Source organism: Ceratotherium simum, chromosome 23, assembly GCF_057802395.1.
Source record: "Ceratotherium simum simum isolate JZ-2026a chromosome 23, ASM5780239v1, whole genome shotgun sequence".
In the NCBI taxonomy this organism is placed as follows: domain Eukaryota; kingdom Metazoa; phylum Chordata; class Mammalia; order Perissodactyla; family Rhinocerotidae; genus Ceratotherium; species Ceratotherium simum.
This window is the reverse complement of record NC_141922.1, coordinates 46792247-46817442: the sequence shown is the minus strand read 5'-3', so window position 1 is coordinate 46817442 and position 25196 is coordinate 46792247. Positions and strand designations below refer to the sequence as shown.

Genomic DNA, 25196 nt, shown 5'->3' with positions numbered 1-25196 from the left:
TCATAGCTTTACTGAGGTATAATTTACATAACATAAAATTCACTCATTTTGAGTAAACAATTGAATGATTTTGGTGTATTTACAAAGTTGTGCAACCACCACTACAATCTATTTTAGAACATTTACATTAACGACCATCAGATACCTCATTCCCAGTTGTAGTCATTCTCCATTCTCAATCCCATCTAAGCAATCATTACTGTGTTTGTATAGATCTGCCTTTTCTAGACATTTTATATAAATGGAATCATACAATATCAGATCTTTTGTATCTGCCTTCTTCACTTAGCTTAATGTTTTTGAGGTTCATACTCAACCTGGAATTTTCTATCTAACCAAACTATCAATCAAGAGTATAAGAAGTACATTTTCAAATACACAAATTCAAAGAATTCAGTAACCCAATATCCTTTTTTATGAAGCTCCTGGAGAATGCACTTGAGCAAAACGTGGAAGTAAATCAAGAAAGAAGAAAACACATGAATCACAAAACAGAAGAGAGTGATATCAGCGAAAATGGCCAAGTAGGGAACTCTGAAAGTCAATCTCTCCAGAAAAGCAACAAATAAATTGGCAAAAATTTCTAGAATCAACTTTTTTGGAATTCTATAATCTAATCAAAAGCTTAAAAAAATAAGTAGACTGCTTAGTGAAGAAAAAAACAGATAAATTTGGTAAAGTTTTATGGCATTTTAACTTGCCTGGGAGCACCCCTGACAGCTAGCCAGTTGTGGCCTTGAAAACAACAGCCTCGTTCCTGGTATAGGTTTCCAAAATAGGAGAGAGAAGTACAGACCATACTATCAAAAAACTGCAGTTGTTTGTTTTGACCTGTCTAGTGTCTCCCTGAAGAATCATCTCAAAGGACTTGCCTATATTTCACCTAACTACGAATTCTCCCAGGGTTTAGGCTGCTGTCCAAATCCATTTGCCAAAACATATAACTTTACAATATTATTTCAGAAAAGTCACTAAACAAACAACAAGAATTACAACAAGCAGCAAAAACAGACCTTAAGAAAGGCTGAGAAATATCATTTCCAGAGTTGGCACAATATAATACTCAAAATATCTAGTTTTCAACAACAAAAAAAAATACAAGTGAAATAAGTCAGAGAAAGACAAATACTGTATGATTTCACTTATATGGAATATAAAAAAACAAAACAAACAAAACAAAATTCATAGAAACAGAGAACAGATGGGTGGTTGCCAGAGGGAGGGGCATTGGGGAGTGGGCGAAATGGGTGAAGGGGGTAAAGAGGTACAAACTTCCAATCATAAAATAAATAAGTCATGGGAATGTAATGGACCGCATGGTGAATACAGTCAATAACACTGTATTGCATATTTGAAAGTTACTAAATCTTAAAAGTTCTTATCACAAGAAAAGAAATTTGGTAACTTTGTATGAACTAGACTTACTGTGGTGATCATTTTGCAGTGTACACAAGTATTGAATCATTATGTTGTACACCTGAAACTAATATAATGTTATATGTCAACTGTACCTCAATAAAAAATATATATAAATTTTTTAAAAATAATAAAAATAAAAATTTTCTTTTGGGAGAAAAATGTAGAATAGTTCAAATCAATACCTAACATTAAACATTAAGGAACTAAAAAAAGAAGAGCAAACTAAATCAAAAGCTAGCAGAGTGAAGGAAATAATAAGGATTAGAGTGGAGATCAATGAAATAGAGATTAAAAAAACAATAAAGAAAATAAACAAAACCAAAAGTCGGTGATTTGAAAGATCAAAATTGACAAAGACTAAGAAAAAAGAAGACTCAAATTACTAAAATCATGAAAGACAGTGATTTTTTATCATGCAACTTTGCTGAATTCATTTATTAGCTCTAATAGTTTTTTATGCGGATTGTTCAGGATTTTCTATATATAAGATTGTGTCATCTGTGAATAGAGATAATTTTACTTTGTCCTTTCCAATTTGAATGTCTTTTCTTTTTCTTGACTAACTGCTCTGGCTGGAACTTCCAGTATAATGTTGAATAAAAGTGATGAGAGTGGGCATCCTTGACTTGTTCTTTTTTTTTTTTTTTTTTTTTTTTATTTATTTTTATTTTTATTTTTTAAATTTTTTGTTTAGTGCAGTAACATTGGTTTATAACATTGTAAAAGTTTCAGGTGTACATCATTGTACTTCTATTTCTGCATAGATTACATCATGTTCACCACCAAAATACTAATTACAACCCATCACCACACACATGTACCGAATTATCCCTTTCACCCTCCTCCCTCCCCCCTTCCCCTCTGGTAACCACCAATCCAATCTCTGTCCCTATGTGTTTGTTTATTGTTGTTATTATCTACTACTTAATGAAGGAAATCATACGGTATTTGACCTTCTCCCTCTGACTTATTTCACTTTGCATAATACCCTCAATGTCCACCCATGTTGTCACAAATGGCTGGATTTCATCGTTTCTTATGGCTGAGTAGTATTCCATTGTGTATATATACCACAGCTTCTTTATCCATTCGTCCCTTGATGGGCACTTAGGTTGCTTCCAAGTCTTGGCTATTGTGAATAACGCTGCAATGAACACAGGGGTGCATGTACCTTTGCAAATTGGTGTTTTCAAGTTCTTTGGATAAATACCCAACAGTGGAATAGCTGGATCATATGGTAGTTCTATCCTTGATTTTTTGAGGAATCTCCATACTGTTTTCCATAATGGCTGCACCAGTTTGCACTCCCACCAGCAGTGTATGAGAGTTCCCTTCTCTCCACATCCTCTCCAACACATGTTGTTTCCTGTCTTGTTAATTATAGCCATTCTGACGGGTGTGAGGTGATATCTCATTGTAGTTTTGATTTGCATTTCCCTGATAGTGATTTTCAACATCTTTTCATGTGTCTGTTGGCCATCTGTATATCTTCTTTGGAGAAATGTCTGTTCAGGTCTTTTGCCCATTTTTTAATTGGGTTGTTAGTTTTTTTGTTGTTGAGATGCATGAGTTCTTTATATATTTTGGAGATTAAGCCCTTATCAGATGCCTTGACTTGTTCTTGATCTTGGGGTAAAAGCCTTGAGTCTTTCACCATTGAATATGACATTAGCTGTGAGTTTTTCATATAATAGCCTTTATCACATTGAGGAAGTTTTCTGTTCCTCGCTTTTTTCGAGTTTTTATTATAAAAGGGTGTTGGAATTTGTCAAATGCTTTTTCTGCATCAATTGAGATGGTGATATTTTTTTTTTTGTCCCTGCACTCTGTTAGTGTGGTATATTACACTGATTGATTTTCATATGTTGAACCACCCTTGCATTCTTACGATTAATCCCACTTAGCCATGGTGTATAATCTTTTTACTGTGCTGCTGGATTTGTTTTGCTAGTATTTTATTGACGATTTTTGTATCTATATTCTAAGAGAGACTGATCTGTAGTTTTCTTTTCTTGTGATGTCTTTGTCTGGCTTTGGTATCAGAGTAGTACTGGCCTCACAGGATAGTTGGGAAATGTTCCCTCCTCTTCCATTTTTTGGAAGAATTTGAGAAGGACTGGTGTTAATTCTCCTTTAAATGTTTGGTGGAATTCACCAGTGAAGCCATCAAGTCCTGGATTTTTCTTTCTTGGGAGATTTTTTATTATACATTTAATCTCCTTACTTGCTATAGGTTTATTCGGATTTTCTATTTCTTCTTGAGTAAGCTTTGGTAATTTTTGTGTTTCTGGTAATTTTTCTATTGCATGTTGGTTATCTAATTTGTTGGCATACAAATAATTGTTCATAGTATTCTCTTATAATCCTTTTTATTTCTGTAAGATAATAGTAATGTCCCCACACAAAATCAATTATATTTTATACACTATCAATAAGCAATCCAAAAAGGAAATGAAGAAAACAATTCCATTAGCATCAAAAAGAATAGTTAGGAATACATTTAACCAAAGAGGTACAAGACTTGTACACTGAAAACTGTAATACACCGCTGAAAGAAATTAAAGAAAACGTAAATAAATGGAAATATATCCCATGTTCATGGATTGGAAGATTTAAGACTATTAAGATGGCAATAATCCTCCAAAGTGATCTACAAATTCAATGTTATCCCTATCAAAATTCCAACAGCCTTTTTTGCAGAAAAGAAAAAGCTCATCCTAAAAATAATATGAAATTGCAAGAGACTCCAAGAAACCAAAACAACCTTGAAAAAGAACAAAGTTGGAAGACTCACACTTCCCAACTTCAAAACTTACTATAAAGCTATATTAATCAAAACAGTTTATTATGGGTATAAGGATAGACATACAGATCAAGGAAACAGAATTGAGAGTCCAGGAATAAACACATACACCTATGGTCAAATAATTTTCAACAAAGGTGCCAAGATCATTCAATGAAGAAAAATTCATCTTTTTAACAAATGGTGATGAGACAACTTGATGTCCAATGCAAAAAAACGAAGTTGGGCCCTTATCTTACACCATATATAAAAATTAAATCAAAATTGATCAAAGACCCAAATGTAAGAAATCTTCATGACCTGAGATTTGGCAACGATTTCTTAGATATGATACCAAAAGCATGAGCAATCAACAACAAAAAATAGATAAATTAAACAATCCAAATTTTTAAAAAACTTGTACATGTAAACACACTATCAAAGGAATGAAAAGCCAAGCTCCAGTGTAGGAGAAAATATTTGCAAATTATATATCTGATAAGAGTCTAGTACCTAGCATTATATATCTGATAACACACTAACATACATATCAAATATATATATTTAATATCTAATATATATATATATATATAGAGAGAGAGAGAGAAGCGGAGGGAGGAAGGAGAGGGGGGAGTGGAAGACAGGGAGAGAGAGAATAGATAAGGGTCTAGTGTCCAGAACTCTTACAACTCAACAACAAAAAGAAAACACCCCAATTAAAATATAGTCCAAGAACCTGAACAGACCTTTCTCCAAAGAAGAAATACAAACGGGCAACAAGCACATAAAAAGACACTCAAAATCATTAGTCATTAGAGAAATGCAAATCAAAATCACAATGAGATACCACTACACACTCACTAGGATAGCTATACTAAAAAAGTCCCTAACAAGGATGTCAAGAAATTGGAACCCTCACACATTGCTACTGGGAATGTAAAATGGTATAGCCACTGTGGAAAACAGTTTGGCAGTCCCTCAAAAAGTTAAACATAGAATTACCATAGGACATGGCAAGTCTACTCATAGGTATACATCCAAGAAAAATGAAAACAGGTGTTCAAACAAAAACTTGTACACAAATATTCATAGCAACACTATTCACAATAGCCAAAAAGTAAAAACCACCCAAATGTCCATCAATTGAGAAACAGATAAAAAGAGATGTGGCATAGACATAACGGAATATTATTCAGCCATAAAAAGGAATGAAGTGCTTATATATGCTACACATGGATAAACCTCGAAAACTTTATAAAGAAAGAAGCCAGACACAAAAGGTCACACATTGTATAATTCCATTAAATGAGATGTCCAGAATAAGTAAATCCATAAAGATAAAAAGCAGATTAGTGTTTGCCAGTGGCTGGGCAGAGGGGAGAATCAAGAGTAACTGCTTAATGGGTATGAAGTTTCTTTTGGGGTGGTAAAAATGTTCTGGAATTAGACAGTGGTTGCTGCACAATATTGTACTGAAAGCCACTGGACTGTACATTTTAAAATGGTTTAAATGGTGAATTTTACTTCAATTAAAAAAAAAAAGAAAAAGAAACCAAAGAATTGCAAAGGGGCATCTCAAGGTAACAGGAAAAGTTCATTCCAGGACAACAGCTACACAGCAGTACTGAAGAGCAACTAGTCCGTACTGGAACAGATAATGGAGGATTCTGAAGGGAAAGTCTCTAGAGGAAAAAATACCAACTGATATATTTGAGCTTAAGAAAAACATTATAGATAAGTGTGACAGAGTTGTTGGAGCACTTGAGGGGAAAAGTTAACAACAGTTACACAGAAAAACAAGGCAAAAGTTAGCTCCAGGAAAAATGATGGATTATATGAAAAAGAGATATGTACCTCTTGGCTAAGCAACTGTATTCACATAGTCATATAAAGAGTGATAATGCTTTAACTGAAATTTATGAAGTAACTAGCAGGTGGAGAGGGGAGACAGAAGGGTGAAGAAGTGAGGGGACTGATGTGGAAAATATAAGTTGTCATTTTCCATCAATAACCCATCAATATATAATATCAAAAAATGAGAAATTTGGAAATAAACACTTTATTTAGCAATATGGAGTTAAATACTAGAAAAAAAGCTAACAGTATTTTCATAACTTTTAAACTATGATAAAATTTTGGAAATCAAGAAATAATTTTCATTTTATTAAAGAGTAGCTGGTGTGGGAGAGACTATTGGTTCTCCCCAAGAGCAGTGCTTTCCTTCTGCTTCAGTAATAGAACTAGCTGGCTGCATAGCTAAAGTGTACATTTTCCAGTCTGCTTTGTACAGCATGTCTAAGTTCTGGCCAATGAGATATTAAGTGGAAGTGATATATGCAACTTCTGTGTCATACTTTTAAGGAGAACTTCCTTCTCCCTTACTTCCTTCCTTATGGCTAGATAGGGGACATGATGGCTGGAGCAGAGGCATTCACCTCGGGCAATGAGATGGAAGCCATGTGTTAAAGACAGCAAAGCAATTAGACAGTATAATACCGACACCAGTAGCACCTTCACAGAGCAGAATGAATACACCAACTCAAAATTTTACATGATATAGAAGATATAGAAATAAACTTCTATCTTGTTTAAGACATTGTTATTATGGTCTCTCCTTTAGAGCAGTCAAACCTATACCCTGACTAATATAGACAGAAATTAACCAAAAGAATATAATAAAATTTCTTATGTACATAAGGTTTGCAGCTAAGCAAATATTAACTTTACATGAATGCTAAGACTCGCTTATGAAATTTGGGAATTATGGTAAAAATTTACCTTTTTTAACTGGAGACTGATGTTGCTGTTGTTCATTAAGACCTTGAGAAACAGCTTGCATTCCATTTGTCTTACACTGTTGAAAGAAGAAGATAATACACTTTTTAACTAGAGTTTAAAATTTTTATATAACCTTTTTTTTTTTTACCATACAAAAATATTTTCCTAAACAATCAAAGTATAGTCAAGGCATATTTTTGGCCTAAAGGATAAGTAACCTTATAAGTATGTTTATTAAAAGGAAGCAACAAAAACATCTTTCAAAACACATTCACATATGTCTATAACTATTTTTGTCATGTTATAATTATTTTTGAAAGGGAACATAAAACCAAAGATGAATTATATGGTCCTAAAGATAAATAATTCCAAAGTAATTAAAAATAGATAATTCATGAAAACAACAGATATTTATTCAAAAAATCTGCAATAATAATACTACAGTATTTACTTTTTTTGATCTCATGTGAAGTATGAGCCTGATGTCAGTTTATAAGCATACGGACTGTTTCACCCAACACCTTGGAACAGAAGAAATAAGAAAGAATTGCTTCATCCAATGAGGCAAAGAGAAAGCAAAAACATTGGCAGAGTTCAGTCCTGAGAACAGAGAGGCTTTAGCCCAGTTTTCCAGTCCTACTTACAGGACCATCTTTATTATGAGAGTGGCTCAACTAATCTGACGATATTTTTAAAAACCATTTTTTAACTAACTCCTCTTCATCTGATTCCATGCTCACCAAGAAATATTTTGATTACAATTTAGATTACCATAAATCTCCCTAGAGCAGATAACACACTAGTGGAACCAATAAGAGAATCCCAGAGTCCAAGACAGGAGAATTTCTCCTTATAAAATAATGGGTTTTCTGATTTTATAAATCAGTTTCACATACTTGGTCAGTATCCCTAAGAAATGATCTCCTCTTATGCTGACAAAATTCAGTTAGCTAACAGTAGGCCAGACCTTGGACCATGGTAATTCACTAAGGTAAGTTTCTTTGGCAACACCTATCCTGAGGAAGGAACATCTCTGCTGCATCAATCACTGTATTAGCAAGTTGCAGCCCATTCCTTAAATATCTGCAAACTCTGCCAAGGTAACTCTGCCTAAAGTCAGAGGATTAATTATCTAACCCTATAACACAGTGAAGAGTAATGAGGCAATTCTACACTACTGAGATGTCAGAATTAAGTCATCAGAAAAAAATCACATTTTAGCTGAATTTTTTTATTTTTAAGTAGAGGTAGAAAAAATCAGAAAATGCCCAAGATTTCAGTTCTCCAAAGTTCTACCTGAATGTTAAATTTAATAAACTATAATATGAATTATATAGTCCTTTTTAAAAACTAATTTCTTCATCTTGAAAATTTCAGCAAAGGCACACTTCACTATCTTTCTAACACCTACTTAAATGCAAGACCTAAAATCAAACTCAAAAGTAAACTGTAATCCAAAAAAATATCAAGAAAACAATCCCTTTCTAAAATGTATCAACAAGAATAAAATACTTAGAAATAAATTAAACCAAGGAGGTGAAATATCTGCACACAGAAAACTCTAAGACAATGATTAAAGAAACTGAAGACATATATAAATGGAAAGATATCCCATCCTGTGTTCATGGATTGGAAGAATATTGTCAAAATGTCAATACTACCTAAAGTGATCTATAGATTTAATGCAATCCCTATCAAAATCCCAATATCATTTTTCATAGAAATAGAAAAAACAATCCTAAAATTTGTACGGAACCACAAAAGACTCTGAGTAGCCAAAGTATCTTGAGTAAGAAGAACAAGACCGAAGGCATCACACTTCCTGATTTCAAACTGTATTACAAAGCTATAATAATCAAAACAGTATGATACTGGCATAAACACAGACACCGAGACCAATGAAACAGAAAAGACAGCCTAGAAATAAACCAATGCGTATATATTCCACTAATCTTTAACAAGGGAGCCAAGAATACGCAATGGAGAAGGGACAATCTCTTCAAAAAATAGTGTTGAGAAAACTGGATATCCACAAGCAAAAGAATGAAACTGGAACTTTATCTTACACTATAGACAAAAATGAACTCAAAATGGATTAAAAACAAATATAAGACCTGAAACTGTAATACTCCTGGAAGAAAACAGGGAAAAACCTCCTTGACTTTGGTTGTTATGGCAATGATTTTTTAGATATGACACCAAAAGCACAAGCAACAAAAGCAAAATTAAGTGCGACTACATCAAACTAAAAAGTTTCTTCAAAGCAAAAGAAACAATCAACAAAATGAAAAGGCAACCTACAGAATGAGAGAAAATATTTGCAAACCATATATCTGATAAGGGGTTAATATCCAAAATATACAAGGAACTTACACAACTCAAGAGCCAAAAACAAATAATCTGATTTAATAATCAGCAGAGGACCTGAGTAAACATTTTTCCAGAGAAGACATACAAATGGTCGAGAGGTAGGTACATGAAAAGATGCTTGACATTACTAATCATCAGGGTAATGTAAATAAAAACCACAATGAGAGCCAGCCTTGATGGCGTAGTGGTTAAAGTTTGGCGTGCTCCACTTCAACGGCCTGGATTCAGTTCCAGGTGCAGAACCACACTACTTGTCTGTCAGTTGCCATGCTGTGGCTGTGGCTCACATAGAAGAACTGGAAGAACTTACAACTTATACACAACTATGTAACTGGGGCACTGGAGGGTGTAGGGGGAAGGAAGAAAAAGGAGGAAGACTGGCAACAGATGTTAGCTTAGGGTGAATCTTCCCCTGCAAAAAAAAAAAAAAAAAAGATGTTCCAGATTTATCTTAAAAAAAAAAAAAAACTACAATGACATATCACTTCACACCTGTTAGAATGGCTATTATCAAAAAGACAAGAGATAACAAATGCTCCCTCCAGTCCAAAGGAGAAGCTGAACGCTAAGCCAACAGCCAGCATCAACTGCCAGCCATATGAGTGAGCCATTTGGCCATCCAGTTAAGCCTTAAAATGACTCCAGTCCTAGATGCTATGTGGCTGCAACGACATTACTAAATTAAAGTGAGAAATGGCCACCTGAGCCCAGTCAGCCCACAGAGCCATGAAAGATAACAATAAGCTGTTATTTTAAGTCAAAGTTTTAAATTACTTTATTATGAGTTAATAATAAAAAACAGAGGTTAAAAGAAGTTGTTTAGGGGCTGGCCCAGTGGCATAGTGGTTAGGTTCACACATTCCACTTCGGAGGCCCAGGGTTCACAAGTTCAGATCCCGGGTATGGACCTACGCATGCTGTGGCAGGCATCCCATGTATAAAGTTGGGGTAGATGGGCATGGATGTTAGCCTAGGGCCAATCTTCCTCAGCAAAAAGAGGAGGATTGGCAACAGATGTTAGCTCAGGGCTAATCTTCCTCACCATAAAAAAAAAACAGAAAAAAAAAAGAAGTTGTTCAGACACAAGGAAGATAATACCAGACAGGAACATGGATTTACACAAAGAAATTAACGGTGCTGGAAATAGAATAAATGAAGGCAAAATAAAATTCATTCTTTTTAAAAAAATTATTCTAAAAGATAACACATGAAAGCAAAAAAATAGCAATGTATTGTGTATTTATAATACAAGCTCAAGTAAAATTATTACCATAATAGAGCAAGAACGGAGAGAAGACTCTACAAAAAAGCTACAAGATCTAATAAGTGAGTTTAACAAGGTCAATATACAAAAATCAACAGTACTTCTGTATATCCTAGCAGCCAAATGTAGCATGTGAAATTTACCAAAAAATCACTTAGTATCAAAAAATATGAAATGCTTATAAATTTGACAAAAGATATTCAATACTCCTATGCTGGAAAATACAAAGCATGGAGAGAGATGTCATGTTCATGGATCAGAAGATTCAATATTGTTAAGATGTTAATTCTCAAATTAATCTTTAGACTCAATTAGGCTTTTCTGTAGAAACTTACAAGCTCATTTAAAACTTATATGGAAATGCAAAGGACCTAGAATAGCCAAGACAAATTTGAAAAAGAACAAAGTTAGTGAACTTGCACTACCTGATTTCAAGACTTATCATGAAGCCACAGTAGTCTGTAAAGTGTAATGTTGACATAAAGATATACATATAGGGAATCTAATGCACAGCATGGTGACTACAGTTAACAATACTGTAACCTATTCTTGAAAGTTGCTAAGACAGTAAATCTTAAAAGTTCTCAACATAATAAAACGGTAATTATGGGAAATGAAGGATGTGTTAACTAAACTCATTATGGTAAACATTTTGCAACATATATATGTATCAAAGCATCACACTGTACACCTTAAACTTACATGATGTGATATGTCAATTATATCTCAAAGCTGGAAAAAATAGACATATAAATCAATAGAACATAATAGAGAGTTTAGAAATAAATTCATACTTGTATGATATACTGATTTTCAACAAACTTAAAATTCAATGATAAAGACAACCCAAATTTTAAAAACACGCAAAAGATTTGAACAGACACTGAGAGAAAGAAAAATACAGATGGCAAATAAGTTCATAATAAGATGCTCAATCTCATTAGTCATTAGGAAAATGCAAATTTAAAATATAAGATACCACTATTCACACACTAAAACAGTTAAAAATAAAAAGACTGAGCATACCAAGTGTTGACAAGGCTATGAAGTAACTGTAACTATCACACACTACTGGTGGGAATATAAGATGGTACAACAGCTTTGGAAAACATTTTGGCAGTTTCTTATAAAGCTAAACAAACTTACATGACCCATAAATTCCACTCCTGGGTATTGCGTGTATATCCACACAAAGACTTGAACACAATCATCCACAGTGGCATTATTCATAATACCCAAAAACTAGATACAATCCAATGTCCATCAACTGATGAATAAACAAACTGTCCTGTATTCATACAGCAGTATACTATTCCACATTAAAAAGAAACCAACTACTGATATATACAACATGGAACAATCTCAAAAACATTATGCTGAGCAAAAAAATTCAACTCCAAAGACTATATATTGTATGATTTCATTGAAATTCTACAACAGTCAAAACTAATTTATAGTTAAAGAAAGCAGATTAGTGGATGCCTGAAGCAGGAGAGAGCATTAGCGGTAGTGGAAGTAGGGGAATGGTGAATGGTTGCAAAGTGATATAAGGGCACTCTTGCAGAAGATGAAAATGTTCTATATCTTCACTGAGGGGTTGGTTACACGGTATATATTTGCCAAAACTCACTGAAAAAATGAGTTCATTTTACCATATGTAAATTATACCTCAATAAAGTTGGTTTAAAAAATATAGTTAGTAAAAAGTACATTTCACTATGAATTACGTTGCATCTCTGACATACGTTCTGGTAGCTTTTGCATTATAATTGAGGCAGCACACAAAATTTTAAATTTAGAAGTAAATTTAATTGCATAATTTGATATTTCTCTATAAAATTTACAATACTAATATACTCCTTTTTTACATATAAAGTTTCTAGAAGGAGGTCAATGGTTCCAAAGAGTTATGAATATTACTATTGTATTAATTAGGTAAATGCTAGCTGCTAGAACAAATAAAACATTACAATGACATAAAAAAATTAATATAAAGAATAATTAAGGTATCACGGTATTGACACAGAGATACAAATAACAGATCAACAGAATAGAATAATAAGCCCAGAAACAGACCCTATTTATATGAAAACTTACTATACAATAAAGATGGCATAAATCTGTGTAGAAAAAATAGATCATTTAATAAATTATGCTTTACAGTTGGTCATCTATATAAAAAAATCAGATTTCTATCTCATATAATATAACACGTTAATTTCAGGTAGACTATACATCTAAATACGAAAGGAACACTTTAAAGTTTTTGGAAAAATATGCAGGAAAATATCTTTTGATCTTAGGGATGGGAAGACTTCATAAACAATGACACAAAAAGTGAAATCATAAAGAAAACCGTTGATAATATGACTACATTAAGATTTAAAACTTCTGAACAAAAACACCATAAAAAATAAATAATTCTCTCATAGACCATATTCCCAGGAAAGAAAATATTTGCTGTGCATGTAAGAACAATAATTAGAATCCAGAATATATTTTAAAGGCATAAAAACCAAGGAGAAAAAGACAACTCAATGGGCTGGCCCCGTGGCTTAGCGGTTAAGTGCACGCGCTCTGCTACTGGCGGCCCAGGTTCGGATCCTGGGTGGGCACCGACGCACCGCTTCTCGGCCATGCTGAGGCCGCATCCCACAAACAGCAACTAGAAGGATGTGCAGCTATGACATACACCTATCTACTGAGGCTTTGGGGGAAAAATAAAAAAATAAATAAATAAAAAAAATTAAAAAAAGACAACTCAAGAAAAATGGGCAAAAGCTATGAATTGGCAATTCACAAAAGAGAAAATCCAAATAGCCAAATTAAACATATGAAAAGATGCTCCACTTCACAATAGAGAATTAAAAATTAAAACCAACAAAAAGATACGATTTCTCACTCATTAAACAAGAAACAGTTGTTCAATCTGACACTAAAAACATAAGGATGTAGAAAAATCAGAGCCCTCATGCCCTGCTCGTACAAATCACTTTGGAGAGTAATCTGGCAGTATCTAATAACACTGAAGATAAGATTATCTCTTAACATAGCAATTCTACTCCAGTTTTATACTGTAGAAAACCTCTTAAACATTTATAAAATGTAACACATAGATGGATGTTCCTTACAAGCATTTATCATAAAACAGAAACAAGCGCTGGTGCCCATCAACAGAAAGTGGAAAAATATGGTATATTAATATATATATGAAAATATTTTTTTGTATCAACACATACAGAACTGCTTTATTCATTTTAATAGTTGCCTAGTATTCCGTTTACAGATATATTATGCTTGTGAACGCATAATCTATTTCTGAAAGTATCTAGACAAGAAACTGGTACAACAGTTACTTCCAGTCAGATGAAAACATGTAACTGGGGGATAGAGACTGGAGGGAAACTTTTCACTAACTGCCAGTTTGTATGTTTTAAATTTTAAACTTTGTGACTATTTTACTTAGCCAAAAAATTAAATCAGAAAATATAAGCCTAAATGCAAAAAAAAAACAAAAAAGGCAAAAACTTATCTGGTATGATACTATTTATATAAAATTGTAAAACAGTGAAAACAATTCTATTTGTTGTAGCATACGTACTAATACATTCATAGAAGCAGTAACAAATTGAGGATAGTTCTCTTGCAGAAGGGTGGGAAGGAAATGGGATGGTGGAGGGATATACAGGGGTTTTTAACTGTATCTGTAAAGTTTTTCTTTAAAATTTTCTAAAACAAATATAGCAAAATGTTTAGATTTGAAAATGCTGGGGCAACAGGTATAACGAATGTTTAATCTCCTTAATATATGCTTGAAATATGATCTTTTTAAAAAGCATATAAAGCGGGTGGCATAGTAACTGGCATACAACAGCCATCTAACAGATATACTTTCCAGTCTGTAATGCTTCATTTTATTATAATTTCTGACTTACTCTGCTAACTCCACTTTGTAAGCACTGAGTGTTGCATGGGTATTCATTTTGAAAGGTGAAAGGGAATACTGCTTCTGTTAGGAGAGAAAAAAAGAAAACTATTTTAAATATCCATGACTTCAATAAATGACATAACATCACCTAAAAACCTTAAGTGTCCAGGATCTTCTAGGCACTGTTCAGAAATGTTTTCTGATAGTTCATTTACTCAAATCTATGAAATGTCAGCCACTGTTTTAGCAGATGGGTATATAAGCATTAAAAGAGTTCAGAGATAAAAGAGTTCATAGTCTACTTTAAAAGATAAGCTCATAAATAATGACTATAATAAAAATAAATAAGTTATATGAGAGCTACAGAGAAGATACAAGGGGAGAGCAGAGTGAGCTTTGGGGTATCAAGGAAGGCTTCACAAAAGGAAGTAATTCAATCTGAGTCTTGAATAAAAAGTAAATTTCTTTGGGGATGTGAGCTGGCCAAGGAGTATGAAAGTATGTTGGGAAAGGCAAAAATTAATTTATGATTTACTAAACTTTACTGCCTAGTAAGCCCTTACTCCTGTCAGTATCTTAAGAGGATATAATTAAATGAAAGATCAGTGCTACCTGCCCACCCCGATTTACCCTTGTAATATCGTGGGAGGGAAAGGATCAGTGAAAAACTGAATTTGCACAGATGAGGGAGGGAGGGATCCTGTAAAAGGTTGCTCACAGAAAGGAGCTGCTGACAATGGCTTTACACTCTTCCCTTTAGGATAAAAGCTGAGACGTGACCTAACACAACTGCTTCTTCAACATATCAGAAGTATACGACACCAACAATGCTAAGCTATGGTCCAGAAGATCCACTAATTTCATTTGTCTGTCCTAAGTCACAGCCATCTTCAGAGGAAACATGGCCAAAGTGGAGACAATCTTCCTTGCAGGAAGCAAGGACGGAAGAACAAATGGAGGACTGAGGAATTGGCACCATCTCTATCTTTTCTGCTTCATCTTTGTACTTGATGAAATGGCTATTTTTTCCTTTTTTCTAAATAGCCAGTTATTCAGTTCAACACATGGACTAAAGAGAATTTAAATACAGATTTAAATATCACCTAAGTTTGAGGCCGGCCCAGTGGCATAGCTTAAGTTGCAGTGCTCTGCTTTAGTGGCCCAGGGTTCGCCGGTTCGGATCCTGGGCGCAGACCTACTCACTGCTCATCAAGCCATGCTGAGGCAGCGTCCCACATAGAGCAACTAGAAGGATGTATGACCATGACATACAACTATCTACTGGGACTTTGGGGAGAAAAAAGGAAAAAAAGAGGAAAATTGGCAACAGATGTTAGCTCAGGGCCAACCTTCCATAAAAATAAATAAATAAATAAATAAATAAATAAATAAATAAATATCACCTAAGTTAGAATATAGAAGCCAACCTGGCAACAAATAATGAAAAGAATAAAAAGGTTAATATTCCAATTTAGGAATTAAATACCAAGTATTTCAAGAATTTGTCCAAAAGATTAGTTTCATGGGCAAAAGAAAATTTTTTAATTTTAGAATTTTTTTTGTTTAGATTTTCTGAAATTAGATTATATGTTCCAGCTCAAGCAGAGTCCTAATATGCAAGTTTTGTTTTGCACTAATCTTTTTTCTTTTTTTTTACAATTTGATATATTTTGTTAAAAGGCTAAGTCTCTCTCCAGCATGACTGCTCTGTAGTGATCATAATCACAAGACACAATTTGCATTGAGAATATCATTCTGAGCAGAAGCCAGTTAATCATGAAAATGAGACATGAAAAAAATACACAAAGTTGCTCTCAGGCAACAGCTATTCTTCTTACCTTTGCTGGTCTGGTAGACTACAGACTGGCAAATTATTAAGAATCTTTTTCTTTGGTAATATTTTTAAATTCTTCAAACAGAGATCATTAGTTTTCATTATTTCTTTAAATATCTACCTTAATTACTTTATATATTAATTAGGTTTTCAAATACTAATTAGCCATTAAGTAATTAATATTTAAAGATGTGTACCCTAGATCACTCACCAGGGGGAGAAGTCAGATGACGAGCAGGTCTTGCTGGTTGAAGTGGTTTCCCAATCAATTTTTTGGTTTCCATTATCACAAAGACCTTCAGGTTCCATACTTCAGGAGGGAAAAATACACTTTTATCTTTTGGACAAGATAATTAAGATGCTTTAACATAAACACAAATAAGCAGAACATTTATGTGAAGATATCTATTTTATAAGTTAAGGTGGAAAACACAAACATAAGCGTTTAATATGCAACAACCTTAGACCCCTCTATAGCATTTGTCACAACTGGACATTCCCTCTTTAAAACACTCTCCTCCCTTACCTTCCCTGACTCTTCTTTTGGTTTGTTTCCTATTTCTTTAATTGCCTCTTCTAACTTCCTTAGCTGACTCCTCTTCTTTTCTCCCATTAAATTTACGAATTTTTCCAAATTTGGCTTTGGTCCTCTTAGCTAACCTCATCTATTCTCATGATTGCAACTATCTACCTACAAGATAAATACGCCCTAATCTGTACATCCAGCATCTACCTCTCTTTTAAATTCCAGCTCTATTTTTCTAATTGCTTAAATATATTTCCATTTATATCTTATCACAGGTACTTCAAATTCAACATATGCAAAGTCAAATTCATTACTTTCACTCCAAAGATGTACCCTCCTCCAGTATTCCTTAAAGTCATCACCAACTCCCTCAGACTCCCCTTGGTGAAGGACACCTTCAATTTGACGGTCTAAATTAGAGCCCCACACACTCATAATCAGTCTCTAATTCCTGTCCATTCTATTTCCAAAATATCTCTCAAATCTATTTTCTTCACTCCCACCACTAGTCTTTTAGTTCTATAGTAGTTCTTAATTCACCTCCCTCATCACCCCCTAGTCTGATTTAAATATTCCCTCTCCCTATGTTCCTGGGACACACTAAATGTGCCCACATCGTGGCATTCAGAGAAAATTGTACTATACCAGAATGGCTGATTTGTTTGTTTTCCATACTAGGCAAAAGCGAGGAACAGATTCTTCTTAAAATGAGGAACAATATTTTCATTCACCCTGTGTCCCCTGCAACTAACATAGTACCTGGACTGAAGCCAAAGCAGGTTCAAAACAAGCATTTGCTAAACAAATGGGTGAATACAGGCTCTTTCCTCTCTAAACTATGATCCCTTTACACACACACAACTGCTTAAAAAACTTCAGTTCACTATCATCTCCTGGATTATTAATAATAGAAACAGGAGCCACCATTCATGTGTCATGCATAGTTAACCATTTACTTAGGTTATAGTATTTAACATTCAGAAGAACTCTATAAATTAGGCACTATTAATAGCTAGAGCCCAGGTCTCAGGTCAGCCTACCTGGGTTCATATCATGGCTCCACCACCTAGTTATATAACTATGGAAAACCACAGCCCCTACCTCGTAGGTTTGATGTGAAGACTAAATAAGATAATCTGTATAAAGCATTAGCACAATGCCTGGTACACAGGAACAGTTCAAAAAATGTTAGTTTATTATTTTTTTAATCCTAATTTTACAGATAAGGCTTAGAGAAATTAGGTAACTTGCTCAAGGTCATGAGTCTAGGAAGTGATGGATGGCTATGCCCATGCTCATGCTTCTGGCCAACACTCTATAATCAAGCTAGCCCCAACCTCTTTTTCCACCCCATACTCAGGCAGAATTATCCAAGTTCTGGTTAAGTACCCTTATATGCTCACAAAGCACCCCTCTATCTTCTTCCAATGTGGTCCTTACTGCACTAGTTGCAATTGCCTATTATCTGACCATTAAACTACAGCTCTATCACTCAGGTATATCTCCAGTGTCTAGCACAGAGTCTAGAACACAGTGGATGTTCAATTACTGAATTCATAAACGTTATTTTGTTTCATCATATATCTGGACATTCAGGTGCTCCGTTTGGAATTTCCTTACTCTCCCTGCTGCTCTTCTCCCAAATTGTTCTTCATCCTTCAAGATCAAGGTCAGGTTCCTGTTACTTCTCTGGAAAAGATCCTCATGTCTCAACAGTAACATTAAATAAAATAATTCATGTGATGTTCTCTAGTTCCTCACAAATAGTTGATAGTAAAATAATAACAATAATTTCTCTTTTCTCCTCCGCTGGTCCCTACCGTACTTTGTCTGTTAATTTTTCCAAAATGTATCCCAGTAAATCTATTACACGCCTATTTGATTAGACTTAGTTGACGCCAAAAAAACTAGACCTTATTTATCTTTGCATCCTAGTACCTGCCACATAATTAGTTTTACTAAACAAATCTGTAAATTTAAATACCTCCTAAATATAACTAAAATCTTCTGAGGCATGAATGGGACACAGCTTTCCAAATTTTGATGCCTATCAAGACAAAGCCAAAAGTAAAACTTCCACCTGACTTGGCACCTGCTCATCCAGAAACAATTGTAACCATGTGATCTTAAGCAGATCTTTAGTCCAAGTGATTGTTTCCCTAAGTATAAAATAGGGTTAATAACTCCCTTTTAGCTCCAAAGAAAAGCTTTCATCTATTTTTAAAAATACTCTTGGACATAGTTCAAATGTTAAAAGCATAAATTTATGAACAACCTCTCAAAGTCAGTAATGATAACTAAGAACAAAATAGCTTCTTTTTCCTAAAGTTTGGAGATAAGCAAGCCAGTACTCCAAGTTAACACCCATCTAGCTTTGTAATGTGTCTGTTAACTGGTATTTCAACATTGGCTATTAACCTTCTAAACAAAACTAATGCTTCTGTACTTGCTGGCAATACAACTTTGATATAAGAAGCAAAAAAAGTTATAAGCATATGTAGCAAAAACCAAAATACTTCAAACAAATATTTATCGGATATTTTCTATGTGGAAGGAAATATTTTAAATAAGGACCAAAAAGCAACCTAATATTGCATTCTTTAATGTCTATCCTAACATTTTTAATTAGGACCCTAATACTAGTATGTAGTAACTTTCCATCCTGTTCCCCATATGAAACTAACGAACCAGAATACAAAAGACTATGTTGGCACACACTTTCTTGTTTTTCATTGCTCAGCTGAAATTGAGCTGGTAGATTGTAAAGTCTTTTCCAGTTGCTGAGCAATGCAAATCCACAGTATTCAAACTAGGGATTTTCAAGAGTTGGGGAGTTCAGAACTATTTATATGATTTTGCAACACAAATAAATAAACAAAAAATAAAAGATCTTTTAGTATCACCTATCCTTCCAATTTGTAGTAGGAAAACCACAGCAAGGGCTCCAGATATATAAATCCACATCAGCTCAGGAAATTAGAAAAGATGGTAGTACTATGTTTTGTTTTGTTTTTTAAAGTAACCTATGCTTGCATAGAGACACTGACATCACAAGGAATAAGTTTGAGATGCATACTACACAACAGCATCATGTCCTAAACAGTGTTATTAACAGAAAAGGCATTTACAATAAGTAATTATTATTCTAAAACTGATCCACAGGATCATAATCTGTGAAGGACACGACTTCACAAACCAAAGCCTAATTCTCAGTTTAGGTTAAAAATAATCAAGACTTAACTGACCTACAAAGTCAGTATATAAAATAACTTCAATCAACATTCCAATGCCTGCTTCACTCACTGAACCGAGCGCTCCAAAAGTTTCCTTTGAAGCTACTGGTATTACCTAGGGCAGGCATTTATGATAGCAACTGTTACAAAGGACAACGCTTGCTCGCAAGGAAAACAGAATCCTACCTACCACACTGGGTAACAAGTAGTGGGCCTATCATCAAGTTGTCTTTTAAAATGTGAATATATAGTTTTGTGGTGTAAATATTTTTTAAAGGTCATTTTGATCCAGTGTCTCTAAAAATTCATTTTATTAATATATACTGGGAAATGGTTACTGAATAAAGTTTTTGTTTCAAGTTTACACTTATTTAACAAATCGTCTTAAAAGGCCAAGTGGTATAAACAGAATATTGGTCTGCTTAAGTCAGGAAACTTAAGTGTAGTTGCTATTCTACATCTAGCAACACTAACTATATCTTAGGTTTCTTTCCTGTTTTTAAAAAAAAAAAATTGAACTAAATATGAAACCTCAGGACCCACCAATTCTGAAATTATAAATTAACCTAGAATTTTCTAAAATACATTACAATGAGATAATAAGCATATATACCCATCAATTGGGTCACAATCTTATTACCCAACATATACTATTTTTTTAAAGTAAAACTCCATTTTCTGAGGTCCTACTACATGCTAAATGCTTTACACGTATTATCTCATTTAATTTTGAGCCATACATTAACTGTTGTAGAAAATCATTATTAGTCACTTTACAGATGAGAAACCTGACATTCACAAAAATAAGAGGCATGCTCAAGTTCACATAGTTAATAATTGGTAGAAATTAGGATTTGACTATATAGTTCATGCCCTTGTCTCTAAACTTGTGTGTTACGTAAGTAAAAGAAAACTATTCCATGTGGACATTGTATGTGTAAAAAAAAAAATTACTTATGAGAAGGGACATTTATGAATAAAGCCTTGCTGAATAAATTGGTATGTACTAATAATTTCCATTTCCTCAATTTACAATTTTTCTTAGAATACTAAATAAATTATGGGATTACTATGCTTTCCTCATTCTGTAGACATGGTACACTGTCATCCTAATCATAGGTCACATAAACATAAAAAACATACTATGTACTGTATTTACAAGTTGGGTACCATACTTAGAACTTCCAACTTAAATTTTAGATTTCTTTAGAAAGTGCTGACGGTTCTGCTGCAATTAAGAAATAAACTCATATAAAACGAAAGAAAGCTGAGACAAGTGAAAAAAGGTGCTTTCATCTACCTCCCGTATATTTGCCATATAATAACCACATAGGATTTAATCTCAATGTTCAACTTCAAAATATTACTTTAAAAAGTTAGGATTCCTTGAAACCAAATGCTGCTTGTAAGGAAACAGCACATACTGACAAACTGATAGATGAAAAGTAATATAAAGGAACTATAGTAAGAGATAAACCAATTATGACAGGTGATGAAAGACATTTTATATTCCACAAATCATATTGTGATAGTCAAGAAAAATTAAAACTAAAATATCAAAGTTGTAAGATGAGTGTTCCATCATATTTTCCATTTCATGCCTTCTCTTTACAACTGACCCCAAAATTTTTTTTTTCTCTGTGGAGCATCTTTCAATACAAACACCACAACATTTAGGTGGGATGAAATCGTCCAGGTAATGGGTGCCTATGGTTATCCTAACTGACCTAACTGTCCTTTTTTGTAGCTTTGCCTAAAATCCCAACCATTAAGAACTTTTGATACAAACATTGAATCGTTGTCTACAACCGAAACTAACGTTATATGTCGATTATATCTCATTTTTTTAAATGGCATACCGTTACATATAAGTTACGCGGAACACCCGCCAAGGTCTTCATTAACCCTTTGCCTTCCTTCTGTGGATTAACCACACATGTTTTTTGGTTCTTTTTTCCTCCTGGGTTTTCTTTTCTTCTTCAATATAATTTCATGTAATTATTAGCTTATTACTTATTTTATTAAGAAAAACTACAATAATGAGGGGAAAAAACTTTTAACCAAAATTAGTAGGGCTGAAGTCAGGGCATGGGGGACCAGGCATCTTCAAACCACCCGCCACCTAGGGGCAGGCCCCGCGACAGAGGGCGCCAGGCACTTGACGCGGCGCGTCGTCCGCTTTTCAACATCCCCTCAGCGGCGTCACTCGGCCACTCGCCCGTCGCCGGTTTTCCCACAGCAGCCACCACCTCCCCTTCCGACGCGCTCGCGCCCTCAGCACTCGACGACCACCGTGGGGACCCTGACTGCTGTGTCCCGACCGACCGCAGCGCCTCTCCGCGTCCCCTCAACGTTCCCGACGTCCGACCCGGGAGACGTGCCCGCCCGCACCTCAACCCCGGGGCCTGACTTCTGCCCCCGCGTGTGGCGCGTCCTCCCAGCCACCTACCGCCTCAAGATCTGAGAGGACTCCGGCGCAGCAGCGAAGCCGCGCTCTCCCAGATGCGGCGGCCAGGCGCCCGCTGCCCGTCGGGGAACGGCTCCGCCGCGCGTCCGCTCGAGGCCTGGGGCGGCGACAGCGGCGGCGGGGGCGGGGCCAGCGGCGGCTCCGAGGGGTGTGGGGCGGAGCGAGGCCTCGGACGCTGGACCCGAGCGCGCCCGAAAGGCCGCGGGGTGAGAACCGTTAAACCGGCGGCGCCGGCTGCGCGGGGCGTGCCGGGCGCATGGGCGGGGGCGGCTGGGGGGGTGGGGGCGCGTGCCTGGCGCGTGGGCGGGGGCGTGCCGGGCGCGCGGGGGCACGCGAGAGGGAAGCCTGCTGGGCCGCGCGTGGGCGGAGGAGCCGCGAGAGGCTGCCGCGAGGCGCTGACGGCTCGTGGGCCGCGCGCGCCCGCACGGACAGCCTCCGCTAGCCCAGTCGGCGGCCCGGAGTGCCCGAGGACTGCGAGGCGCGAGGCGGACGGCCGGCGCGGGCGAGGACGGGGCGGCGGGCTCCAGGCGGCGTCCGTGAGCGAGGCAGACCGCGCGGACGACCGCGTCCTCCGCCGTCGGAGCGGCCGGCGGCCCGACGGCGCGGGCCTCTGCCCCGCCGAGGAGTCGTGTCCGCGCCAGCGCTCGCGCTGTCAGGCCCGAGGGGTCTGCGAAACGGTTAGCGTGAAGCAGGAGTACGTTATCCCACAGACTGCGGTCCTGGAAAGAACATAGTCGAGGCAACTCCATCCGATTCTGAATCCTGTATTTCCAGTCTTCACCTTTCTCTTTTACTCGTTTCGCTGTTACCGTTGAGCGCCCCTGGGGTGCCGGCGCTCCGCTGGGGGCCGTGGGGCGGCACGGGGGAACAGGGCGGTCCCTGCCTTCCCGGGCTCCCGGGCGGGCGGCCCCTGGGCTAGTGAGGAACTCGGGACCTGCTCGGGACTGAGAGAGGAGCTGGGGTAGGTCCGGGGCGCAGTACGAGGAATGCCTCACACGGCCCTTGGGCCTAGAATGTCAGAGAAGTTTTCAGAGCAGCTGAAGCTCGGTTTGTTGCAGGTGGCTGGGGGAAGACGGCAAGAAAGGAGAGGAGGAGGTGCAAAGGGAAAAGAACACTTGTGTAGGGTAGCTGGAGTTGGGGCAACAGTAGTGGGGAAATGAAACAGGAGAGGTGGACATGCATCAAATTTTGAATGTTTTATAACTCGTCTTTTTGAATATTTGAAAGATCATTCTGACAGCAATATGGAGGGTGGATTTTGGAGGGGAGTGGAAGATATGCCAATATTAAACAGGCTACAAGAAAGCTTCCTTGGAGGTGTTTGCAATAACTTTAGTAAGAAATGATGTCTGAGATAGGTAATGAAGAAGGGATAGATCTGAGAGATGTTGCTGAAGTGAAATCAACAGGATTTAATGACAGATTGGATGGAAGGGGTGAATGAGAAGAGAATCTAGGTGAAGAAGTGAATAGGTGGTGGTGACAAAGTAAGGAATACAAGAGGCAGAACAGGTTTGGGGAGGAAAACGAGGAGCTCAGATTGGGACTTGTAAATATGAGATTATAATAGGATATTTAAGTTGAGATGTCCAAACAGCTATTTCATATATACACACAGAAAATATATACCCATACATATATAACATACATACACATATATCTCATAGGCATATTATAGGTAAATTGGAACATTAGGAAAGGGATGCTGATTAAGAAAACTTACACATTCCAGAAAGAAGTATTTAGAAAGAGAACTCAAAAGGCAAGTAACCTCCAAAGGAGGCTGTGTAAAGGCAAAGAAAGCTTGTCTAGAATGGGATAACTGAAGACGGATGCCTCTCTGAAAAGGGATCATCTAAGCTAGGCCTGAAGGCTGATGCAGAATAGTAAAAAAGCGTTTAGGTAAAGGGAATTGTAGGTATTAATGCCCTTGGGTGAGAAAAAACAAAGTTTGGCATATTTCAGAAACTGAAGTAAGACCAGTATGGCTGGGCTACAGAAAGCAAGAAGAGAACATTAAAGATGACTTTGGAGAGGTGGGAAAAGCTGAAATCCTACAGTATTTTGTGGGCTCTAGTAAGGAGGTTTTCTTCTTCAGGAATATATTTAACAATGTAACATAAACAATTATATATACATCATACAATAAAATTATTTTGTATCTATTACTAAATGAAATCAATAGAAATTATTATGACAAAAAAAGTGAGTTGGAAGAAAATTTTTTTCAGATCAAACCAAAATCAGTAATCTGAGAGGAAGAGATAAATTTTAAGTAGAAGTGATATACTCCTAAATTTTTTGATAATGAATTGATGAAGAAGAGTGAAACATATAAACACACTGAAATTTTTTAAAAAATTTTGTTAACTTGGCAAGAAATAAATTGGCATCTACAAGAATAATCTAGAACTCAATACATCTCTACAACCGGAGCTTGACAACAGGTTAACGAGCAATTTAAAGAGCATTTAAGGTTAATGACACTGCCCAAGAAAACTTGAAATGCCCTAAAATCATAGAACTCACATAAGAAATTCAAGACAGATTTCCCCAAATTTAACAATACTGAAAGCTGACTTGTTATTACCAATC

The 25196-nt window shown here is 36.1% G+C and overlaps 1 protein-coding gene across 1 annotated transcript in view; it reads right to left on the bottom strand.

Annotated features, from left to right (window-relative positions):
- The window catches only part of C23H8orf88 (chromosome 23 C8orf88 homolog), a 32551-nt gene extending 9893 nt beyond the window's left edge, over positions 1 to 22658 (bottom strand). Inside the window, exons 1-4 of the mRNA XM_004431157.3 lie at positions 22584 to 22658; positions 16587 to 16685; positions 14549 to 14622; positions 6980 to 7055 (exon numbers count right to left, since the gene is read on the bottom strand). Of these exons, the coding sequence (XP_004431214.1) occupies positions 6980 to 7055; positions 14549 to 14622; positions 16587 to 16659 (223 nt within the window). The 5' untranslated portion in view covers positions 16660 to 16685; positions 22584 to 22658. The remainder of the gene's footprint in view (positions 1 to 6979; positions 7056 to 14548; positions 14623 to 16586; positions 16686 to 22583) is intronic.
- Positions 22659 to 25196: the final 2538 nt, after the last annotated feature.